The sequence below is a fragment of the Nicotiana attenuata genome, unplaced genomic scaffold, assembly GCF_001879085.1.
Source record: "Nicotiana attenuata strain UT unplaced genomic scaffold, NIATTr2, whole genome shotgun sequence".
In the NCBI taxonomy this organism is placed as follows: domain Eukaryota; kingdom Viridiplantae; phylum Streptophyta; class Magnoliopsida; order Solanales; family Solanaceae; genus Nicotiana; species Nicotiana attenuata.
Genome location: NW_017671050.1, coordinates 204892 through 215742, shown reverse-complemented (window position 1 = coordinate 215742; position 10851 = coordinate 204892). Strand labels below are relative to the sequence as shown.

At 43.9% G+C, this 10851-nt stretch overlaps 1 protein-coding gene across 1 annotated transcript; it reads left to right on the top strand.

Moving 5' to 3' along the window:
* The first annotated feature begins 289 nt into the window (after positions 1-289).
* On the top strand, positions 290-1874 carry LOC109205517. The gene is made up of 4 exons (XM_019368230.1): positions 290-910; positions 1007-1380; positions 1412-1514; positions 1635-1874. The coding sequence occupies exons 1-4, from the start codon at positions 290-292 to the stop codon at positions 1872-1874; spliced, it is 1338 nt and encodes a 445-aa protein (XP_019223775.1).
* The last annotated feature ends 8977 nt before the right edge of the window (positions 1875-10851 follow it).

Genomic DNA, 10851 nt, shown 5'->3' with positions numbered 1-10851 from the left:
CGTAAGTGGAGACCGTATTTTTTGTATCTATTCATTTTCCATAACTCTCTCATCTTTCTTTCGGCAACAGATGCTTGGGCGCCCCTAGCGGTGCCCGACCTCGAGGATTAGGTTAGAAAATTAGCTGCCACTTCTTCCTATGACAAGTGTAAGTGGCGTGAATTGGCGAAGGGCCAGTGGGAGGCGAAGAGCCACGGTGAGTGCCTTTCTATAGTTTCAACATTTTACATTTTGGCGGCGTTTTTACTTACTCACGCTTGCCCATGCAGGTCTTAGAGATGTATCTGAGATGAGGCCGGCCCCGCCTGGGGAAAAAACCAAGTCTTCAAATCCAAAGCTCGAGAAGGACAACAAAAGAAAAAGGGTCTCGAAAACCGAAGACCCTCAAGACAAGAAAACCCCCGCTCGAAGGCTGCGGAAAAGGTATGCTCAAACAGGCATAGGCTCGGCCCAAGACTTCCTGAATGATGAAGATAATGATGAAGAAGGGTCGGCGTTGGTGAATCGAGCTAGGAAACCAGTCGAGGTCGCTGAGCCTTCCGAAAAGGACACATCATCCCATGGTGAGGATGCCCCGAAAGGACAAACGGGCAAGGCCCCTCCATCTTCGGAGGTAGAGATTGTCCCTCTGACTTCAACAACTATACCGAAGGGGGTAAATGCCGAGACACCCAATGATAATGAGAACGCCCTGAGTGAGGAGCTCGGGGCTGCGACAACGGGTCACTCCCTTTTGTTGCCAACTTATTCTGAGGGGTCAATCGAAGAATCCAATGCTATGCCGAAGCCCGACCCAAATAAGGTTATCAAAGATGATCTTTTTCAGGGTTGCTTTGCTGAGATCGAGGACGCCAACGACTTTAATGATGCATCCTCCCTTTTCAAAAAGGCTCAATGTCTCCTTATCCGGGTAAGGACCTGCCCTTTCTATTGCAAGTTTTTCTCCCCTTGTCTTCTTTTGACTGATATATTTCCGTTTCATGCATAGGCCATTGCAAAAGTTTAGAACCGAGATGAGCCAATGCGAGGCCGAGCTCAGAAGGTTTCAGGCAAAAAGAAGGCCTTGAGGCTCCTCTGTAGTCAGAGAGAAGAGGAGCTTAAGGATCTCCGAACAGCATTGGCTAAACCTCAAAAAAGCGAGTCCGAGCTAGACGAGCAAGTAACAGCGATTTTATCAAAGTTCGGCCTTCTTGGCCCTACTTCGGAGGCTAACACTTTGATATCTCAGTTGCAGCAAAAGCTTGATATGATTGGGCAGCTCCGAGGTGAGGTAGATCGAGTTCGGGCTGATTGCCAACAATGGAAGAAGAATATGGATCAACTTGCTGCCGAAAAGGAAGATGTTAAGGCCCAACTAGACTCGGCTGAATCAGCTCCAAGGTGCTGAAGCGAAGAGCTTGTCTCTATCCAGGGAAGTCGAGGGGCTGGAAGCCGAACTGGTTAAAGCCCGAACCAAAGCTGCACAGGCTAAGGCTGAAGCTGCTCAAGCTAAGGTCGAAGCTGAGAAGAATAAGGTCGCGTCTGATAAATCCATTGCTATATATATGAGAGAAGGCGCGGCCGTTCAAGCTGAGTTAAAGGAGGCCTCCGACCGGGCAAGATAGAGCAATGAATTGGCTAAGTGCCGAGCCCAGAGGGAGACTCTCGAGGAAATCCATGCTCGGGGGTTCGACCTTGCCGAGGAGATAGCCGAAGCACAGGCACGGGAAATCGATGCTAGGTTTCTTGTCTCCTCTGATGATGAGGACGTGGTGAGTGGCTCCAGAGATGGGGAAAGTGATGAAGATGCTCCCGAAAGGGAAGAGGCTCCCGAAGATAAAGCCCCTGAAGACGAAGATGGCACTCCCGGGGACGTGGCCCCGAAAATAGATTAGGTTCCTTTTTGTACAAGGGGCCCTTTATGGGCATTGTAATATGTTTTTTAAATTTCTTAAATGAATATAAAGTAGCTTTTGCTTTGTCCTTGATTTGTGTTGACTTCTATTTTGTCTCCGCTTATGAAAAATCCCGATGATTTAAATGCTAAGTTCGGGTATCGGTTTAGACTCGTAATAAGCCCTAAGGATTTTACTGCCCAAGATCATACCTCTTAAGGTTTTAGATGATCCCCGAGCTGAACTTAAAATCAATTTAATGCGAGCTCGGGGTAATGGGGCCTTTTGGGTCTGAGTTAAACGAGAACTGGGTCTCGGACTCCCATAAGGCTTTGGCCTTATATTTCTTTTTAAGCTGGCCCTTAGGCTCTTGTATATCGGCCCTTAGGCTCTTTTCTAGAATTGGCCCTTAGGCTCTTTTTTAGGATCGGCCCTTAGGTTCTTTTTTAGAATTGGCCCTTAGGTTGAGCTGTTTCGGCCTCAAAAATGGCTACATAATTTTTCCCTCATTTTGGCTAAAGGTCTTAGTGAAATTTTAGTTATGCCTTAGCATGTATTTTTGTACCCGTTGGGTTTTTCGAAGGCTCAACGTATGGGAACCTTATTAGACATTTTGTTCGTGTAGACATAATCGGACACCTTTGAAGGGTCTTTCGAAGGCTGGTGTTATCGAAGCTTTTGGATTATCCAAGGGCTAATTTATCGAAGCCCTTGGATTTTTCGGGGGCCAAATTTATCGAGGCCCCTCATATTTTGCTTTTGCTGGGGGTAGCCTGACTTAACCGGTTTTTCAATGTTTTAAGGCCTTTAATTTTATAGCAAAAATCGTACGTCTCCGAGTCGCATTATTTTGGTCGTAGCCTTTTTGTGACCATAGTCTTTAGTATGGTCGTAGCCTTCGGGTTTGTCACTTGGACTTGTTTCCCGATAACTTTCCAAACTTGTTCAAAAAGTAAGTCCCCGAGTAAACTGGCCTTGGCCTTCGTTTCGAGGGGGTGCCTCTTTGAGATCCTAAGAAACCGATGTAGCGATGACTCGGATGTATTGACTGTCAGTGACAGTCCCCGGGTATTTTGGGGTGCTTTGGCCCATGAGCCGCTTCCCGTAGGATTGTAAGTGTAGAGCTCGTATGAAATATGAAGTGTTTTTTTATATAACCAGAATGCTTCTTTGAATAGTTGATAAATGCGTACATGTTTTGCCGTCGGGGCTCGATTATTCTATATGGACACGGTTCATTTGACTGTTTGGCCCATTACAAAGTTCTCCTATTGAGGCCCTCTTAGGCGTGAAATATCTTTCTCAGAACTACAATCCTCCGAGGGTGATGCCCCCCAGTATTCGAGGTTGATCGAAAAGAAGCCTTGAATACGTGTTAAGTGATCCTTAGGTAGCATATAGGTGTTGCGTCATGAAAAATCTTGCCAGTAAAACCCATTTGAGATAAAACCCGATCTAAGGGAAAAAGAGTGCAACGCATGCTTTAAAACCCAAGGTCTTTGAGCTTGAAAAGTGCCTCAATGTATCCGATCGGACATCTGCCATGAGTTAGTTTCAAATACAAATGAAAAAGGAGGGAAGGTCATACCTCAGTAGTAATATCGCTTGAGCATTGATATATTCCAATTGTTTGGTAGTTGCTCGCCTTCCATTGTGCTAAGTTTGTAGGATCCTTTCCCTATGACTCCGAGGACACATTACGGTCCTTCCCAATTGGGACCTAGCTTTCCTTCGTTTGGGTATCGAGTGTTAAGAGTGACTTTCCTTAGGACTAAGTCCCCGACTCTGAAATATCAAAGGTTCGTCCTTCTGTTGTAATACCTTTCGATCCTTTGTTTTTGCGCAGCCATTCAAATTTATGCAGCCTCACATTTTTCATCTAGTAATTCGAGAGAAGTGTTCATTGCTTCGTGAACTTGAGTCTTCGGTGACATGCTGAAACATGGCGCTAGGCTCCCCGACTTTGACTGGAATCAAAGCTTCGTACCCATACACCAAAGAAAACGGGGTCTCCCCGTGCTTGACTTTGATGTTATCCGATATGCCCAGAGTACCTCGGGTAACACTTCTCTCCATTTCCCCTTCGCATCATCTAACCTTTTCTTCAAGTTTCGAATGATGGTTTTGTTTGTGGACTCGGCCTGACCATTTTTACTTGGGTGGTAAGGTGCTAATAGGATCCTTTTGATTTTATGGTTCTCGTGGAATTTTGTCACTTTGCTGCCGATGAACTGTCTCCCATTGTCACGTGTTATTTTGGTGGGTATTTCGAACCGACATATGATGTAGTCCTATATGAAATTGATGACTTATTTTTCTCTTACCTTCTCGAAAGCTAGCACCTCAACCCATTTTGAGAAGTAGTCAGTCATAAACAAAATAAATCTAGCTTTACCTGACACCGTCGGTAGGGGACCGACAATGTCCATCCCCCATTTCATGAATGTCCACAGGGATAGGACCAAGTGGAGTTGTTCACCGGGTTGATGGATTATTGGTGCAAATCTCTGGCATTTATCACACTTCCGAACGAACTCTTTGGTATCTTTTTCCATGCTATCCCAATAATACCCTGCTCTGATCACCTTGCGAACCAGAGAGTCTGCACCAGAATGGTTCCCGCAGGAGCCCTCGTGGATTTCTCGTAGTACATAGTCTGTGTCCCCGGGTCCCAAGCACACTGCCAGTGGTCCATCGAAGGTTCTTTTGTACAACGTTCCATTTTCATCGAGCGAGAATCGAGCTGCTTTGGCTCGAAGCGCTCTTGACTCTTTTGGGTCTGCGGGGAGCTTCCCATGCTTTAAGTAATTGATGTACTTATTCCTCCAATCCCACGTTAAGCTCGTTGAGTTAATCTTTGCATGGCCTTCTTCGATCACTGACTTCGATAGCTGGATGATAGTCCCCGGGACAATATAGTCTTCTTCGACTGATGACCCTAAGTTTGCTAGTGCGTCGGCCTCGCTATTCTGTTCTCGAGTTACATGGTCCAGTGTCCATTCCTTGAAGCAGTGCAATGTCATTTGAAGTTTGTCTAAGTACCTTTGCGTTTGATCGTCTCGAACCTCGAAGCTTTCGTCTACATGATTTACCACCAAAAGGAAATCACACTTTGCCTCGATGACCTCTGCTCTAAGGCCCTTGGCTAGTTCAAGACCTGCAATCATGGCTTCATACTTGGCCTCATTGTTAGTCAATTTAGAAGTTTTGATAGATTGCCTAATAACACTGCCCGTAGGCGATTTTAAAATGATGCCGAGCCTGGATCCTTTCACATTCGAGGCACCGTCTGTGAAGAGGGTCCAAACCCCCGATGATGTACCCGTTTTTATCAAGAGTTCTTTCTCTACTTTGGGTACGAGGGAAGGCGCGAAGTCGGCCACGAAGTCTGCCAAAATTTGAGACTTGATTGTCGTTCGAGGCTGATATTCGATATCATATCCTCCAAGTTCAATGGCCCATTTGGCCAATCTGTCCTACAATTCGGGCTTATGCAAGAATTTGAAGTGGGTATGTAGTCAGTACACATATATGATGGCTTTGAAAATATGGTTTTAATTTCCTAGATGCGCTTATTAATGCTGGAACTAATTTTTCCAAATGTGGGTACCTGGTTTCAGCATCTCCCAGGGTCCGACTCACATAATAGACAGGAAATTGTGTACCTTGCTCTTCTCGAACCAACACGCCACTTACCGCTACCTCTGACATGGACAGATACAAGTAGAGTGTTTCATCCTCTTTTGGAGTATAGAGCAGGGGTTGGCTCGAGAGATATCATTTTAAGTCTTCCAAGTCTTGCTGACACTCCGGGGTCCATGCGAAGTTGTTCTTCTTTTTGAGTAGGTAAAAGAAGTGATGGCTTCGATTTGATGACCTCGAGATAAATCAACCTAGGGCAGCAATCCGTCCGTTCAGCCGTTGCACGACTTTCACATTGTTTACCACGGTGATTTCCTCGATAGCTTTGATTTTATCGGGGTTGATCTCGATACCTCTGTTCGATACTATGAAGCCCAAGAACTTGCCCGAGCCGACTCCAAAAGCGCATTTCTCGGGGTTGAGCTTCATGTTGTACTTTCTAAGGTTGTCAAATGTCACCTGCAAATGGGTCAAATGGTCCTCTGCGCATAGGGACTTAACTAGCATATCATCAATATAAACTTCCATGGATTTGCCTATTTGATGTTCGAACATCTTATTAACTAGACGTTGATATGTGGCTCCTGCATTTTTTAGCCCCAAGGGCATTACATTACAACAATACGTACCATACTTCGTGATGAATGAAGTTTTTTCCCGATCCTCCGGGTTCATTTGAATTTGGTTGTATTCGGAGTAGGCGTCGAGAAAGGTAAGGATCTCGTGGCCGGCCGTAGCATCGATCAAACGATCGATGTTGGGCAATGGGAAAGAATCTTTAGGGCATGCTTTGCTCAAATCTTTATAATCTACACACATTCTAAGTTTATTCCCCTTTTTAAGGACTACTACTACGTTAGCCAGCCATTCAGGATACTTTACTTACCTGGATCCTATTTTGAGAAGTTTGGTTACCTCTTCTTTGATGAATGCATGCTTTACCTCGGACCGAGGTCTCCTCTTTTGCTTCACCGGTTTAAATCTGGGATCGACACTCAGTCGATAGGTAGTTATCTCCGGTGGAATCCCTGTCATATCTAAGTGGGACCAAGCAAAACAATCAGTATTATCAATGAGAAACTAAATGAGTTTTTTCCTGAGTTTGGAGGTTAACCCCGTCCCCAGGTGTACCTTTCATTCTGAAAGATGCTCGACTAATATGACATGCACGAGTTCTTCGACCGTGGATTTTGTCTCATCTGGTTCCTCGAGGGCAATGAAGGTTCGGAGGATAAGGAAATCTTCCTCTTCGTCCCCAGCCGCCTGTTCATCGAACACTTGTCCCTCGGGCTCAACCGAGGGCACGGGCTGTAATTACTGTTTGGCCACCTGTTCGTCCTTTGATTTTTCCAATGTGGACGGTGCTGATACCGGTGCCAAGTCGTGCACTGCAAACATCTCCTTAGCTGCATGCTACTCTCCATATACTATTTTCACGCCATCCTTCGTTGGGAACTTCATCATCTGATGAAGGGTCGATGGTACTGCCCTCATGCTGTGGATCCACGGCCTTCCGAGCAAAGCATTATACCTCATGTCACCTTCGATGACATGAAATTTGGTGTCTTGTATGGTTTCGGACACGTTGAATGGAAGGATGATTTCTCCCTTCGTCATTTCACTTGCCATGTTAAAGCCATTCAAGACCCGAGATGCTGGTATGATCTGATCAAGCAGCCCGAGCTGCTCCACGACCCTTGACCTGATTATATTTATCGAACTGCCTGGATCCACGAGAATACGTTTAACTTGAACTTTATTTAAAAGGATAGAAATTACCATTGCATCGTTGTGAGGTTGAGATAAAGCCTCGATGTCTTCCTCGCTGAATGTGAGGGTGCCTTCGGGCAGGTAATCCCGAGTCCATTTCTCCCTTGTGATGGATACTTTGGTACGTTTGAGTATTGGTCCCTGTGGGACGTCGACTCCACCAATGATCATGTGGATGACATGTTGAGGTTCTTCAGGTTCATTCTTTCTACCTGCATCCCTCTCCCTGAAGTGATTCTTAGCCCTGTCACTTAGGATTTCTCGAAGGTGGCCCTCATTGAATAACCTAGCCACTTCCTCCCTTAGCTGCCTGCAATCTTCCGTTCTATGACCATGCGTTCCATGATACTTGCACATCAAGTTCGGGTTCCTTTGGGAGGGATCGGTCTGTATTGGCCTGGGCCACTTAGTATCCTTGATTCTTCCAATAGCCGAGATGATCCCTGCTGCATCTATGCTGAAATTGTACTTTGATAATCGAGGAGCCTCGGCGGGGTCGGCATGTTTATCGAACCCGTTCTTGCTCATGAGCCCCCGAGAACCTTGACCTTGGTCACTTCTTCGATCGCTCCGAGAGGTATTGTAGATCCGGTCGTTGTATCTTCGATCCGCATATGGTTGATACCATTCTTTGCTGAATCTTGATCCCCGATCTGTGTCCCTCGAGGGCTTGGCTGCAAACCTGTTAGGATGAACTAAGCCTGAGGGGGCTCCCAACTGGTCATCCTCGACCCTAATTTTTGACTGATAGCGATTGTGCACATCCGACCGCGTTACGGATGGATATTCAATCAAGTTCTGCTTTAGCTGTCGAGATGCAATGGAGATTCTTTCATTCAAACCTTGCATAAAGGCCTGAACTGCCCAGTCATCAAAGACTGGCGGTAATTCCATTCTTTCCATCTGAAACTGGACACGAACTCCCTCAGCATCTCGTCATCCCTTTGTTTTATTTTGAAGACATCTGGTTTGCTTGTGGCCACCTTTATGGCCCTGGCGTGTGCTTTCACAAAGGCATCCACCAACATAACAAATGAGTCAATGGAGTTAGGAGCTAAGTTGTGATACTAGATCATAGCTCCTTTTGATAGTGTTTCCCCAAACTTTTTCAACAATACTGACTCGATTTCGTCATCATTCAAGTCATTTCCTTTGATTCCACAAGTGTACGAAGTAATATGCTCATTAGGGTCAGTTGTTCCGTTGTATTTCGGTATATCGGGCATGCGAAACTTCTTGGGAATGGGCATCGGAGCCGCACTTGGGGGGAAAGATTTTTGTATGAACTTTTTTGAATCTAGTCCTTTCAAAATTGGAGGTGCTCCTGGTATCTGGTCGACTCTTGAATTGTATGTCTCCACCTTTTTGTCATTTTCTTCAATTTTCTTTTCTCTGAACTTGATTCTTTTGGTCAGTTCTCGAGCATTTTCATAATAGTAGGATCAGTCCCCGAGCCACTTTCATCAGGCCTTTCAGGCGTAGGCTCCGTATGTCGGGCGTCCACTGGTTCGGCGGTGTTTGGAGTTCTGTTTTGACTCTGAAGTTGAGCAATGGCCACTTGCTGAGCTTGCAGCATCTCGAATATCACTTGGAGGCTGACTCCCCCTTCTTCCATTCCTCGCGTTTCCTGACCTTTGGCTCGGGCTTCCCTGTGCACATTCCTAATGTCTGTGCCTGCGTCCGTGTTTAGAGCATTGTGCGACTGATATCAACTGGCTCCATGTTTGGCACACCCTCAGAGTTTATGGGTGGTACACCAAACCCTATACCGCTATTTTCTCCGAGTCCCTCATTGTCATGAGCAGGTGCGTTTTGTGTGCTAGACATATTTTGGCCTGAAATCAAAAAATCTTTGACAAGAAAAAGTGTGAAGAATGACGTGTGTTATCAGAAAACTAGCACTAAAATAATCACTATTATCTTTAGCCCCACGGTGGCCGCTAAACTGTTTACCTCAAAAAATGTGAGTAACAATTAAAGATAATTTGTGGTTTTAGAGATATGTGATATATTCTAATACTAGTGATTATGCAAGTAATATTAAGCTTAAGTAAGAAGAAAAGATGAACCAAATCAGTGTTGTTGGGGCAATAGGGGCCTCGAGCTCGGTTATCCCAGGGATCTCGAGGTCAGCTAAGAACAATGAAGTATGAACAATAAAGTAAAGACAATAAAGCTGAAGAATAATTATTGCGCACGTTGAACAAGAAAGGCAGAGCAGAATGTCCTATTGCAGTGAATAATGTGTGGTTCCCCTTACAAAATGATTGGGGTCCCCTTTATATAGGAGGAGGAAACCCCAATATAGTACATTCCTAATTGTAGTAAAGAATTCTATTGGTACAGGTGTGTAACATCCTAGTACGGACATGTACCATTTCGTACAAATCTTATCTTTTAATTTATCCCCTGGTCCACGTGCCCTTGAGAAATTCCCGCTCTTTCTTGATTGACTTCGAGATTGTGCTGCCCTCGATGCAGGTCGTGCCAGGCCTTCAATCAACTTTCTCGAGGTATGTATCCCTCGACCGGATTTAACTTCCATTTCGAGTTGCCCGGACTCGGACTCATAAACCAATTTAAGACATCGAAATCGGGCTCCCTGATTTTGACCGTATACAATGTCTTTATTATATAATAGTCCATAATTTTTTAATAATTATTTTCCTAAATATTATTTTTTTCACGTTTACGAGATACAATACTTATTAATTTAATAGCTCAGTATTAGCTAGTAACTATTTACAAATAATTAGTTATCATTGTATAGTATGGTGAAATATGTGTTACTTTATTAAGTTGTTGAAACTTATTAATAAATGATGCTAGAAAATCATATTTAAATTGTGAATTATGTTTTTATATAAATTCTCTTTCAAATAGAAATCATATTAAATAAAATAAGTATTTTCAAAAATATCAAATTGTAATATCGAAATTCTTTCAAGATTCATTACTTCTTAAGAGATGCATATACGATTTCGCATCGAATACATTACTTTTGATGTTTGAGTTGTAACGACGTTGCAGCTAATTTGCATATTATGATAATGTCATACTTTTCATATTATTCATAGTTGAATTATAATTTATAAATATTTTAAATAGATTATTTATTATAATTTTATCATTTCAATGTAATTTTTATAATTATTTTTATTTATACTATTTTAAAATTCTTGAAATTAGTAAAATTTAAAGATCCCTGGGACTTCCGCCCCGTGTCTCAGGGCTTACGCCTCGCCTCGTTAGAGGTCGCCTCGCCTCATGCCCACGCCATTTAAAACATTGATATAAACTTCCATAGATTTCCCTATTTGTTGTTCGAACATTCGATTCATTAGGCATTGATAGGTTGCACCAATATCGAGAAAACTGAGAGTTTGGTTGTACCCGGAGTATGCATCGAGAAAACTGAGAGTTTCATGGCCGGCCGTGGCAACGATCATACGATCGATGTTAGGCAAGGGAAAAGAATCCTTGGGGCATGCTTTATTCAGGTCTTTATAATCTACACACATTTTAAGTTTGTTTCCCTTCTCATGGACTACTACTACAATTGCTA

What these genes read in the sequence shown, in the direction of transcription:
- LOC109205517 (XM_019368230.1), top strand. Translation starts at nt 290, where the DNA reads ATGAGGCCGGCCCCGCCTGGGGAAAAAACCAAGTCTTCAAATCCAAAG. An exon ending in CTCAATGTCTCCTTATCCGG is followed by an intron (nt 911 to 1,006) that starts GTAAGGACCTGC and finishes GCAAAAGTTTAG; the next exon opens with AACCGAGATGAGCCAATGCG. An exon ending in TCGGCTGAATCAGCTCCAAG is followed by an intron (nt 1,381 to 1,411) that starts GTGCTGAAGCGA and finishes GTCTCTATCCAG; the next exon opens with GGAAGTCGAGGGGCTGGAAG.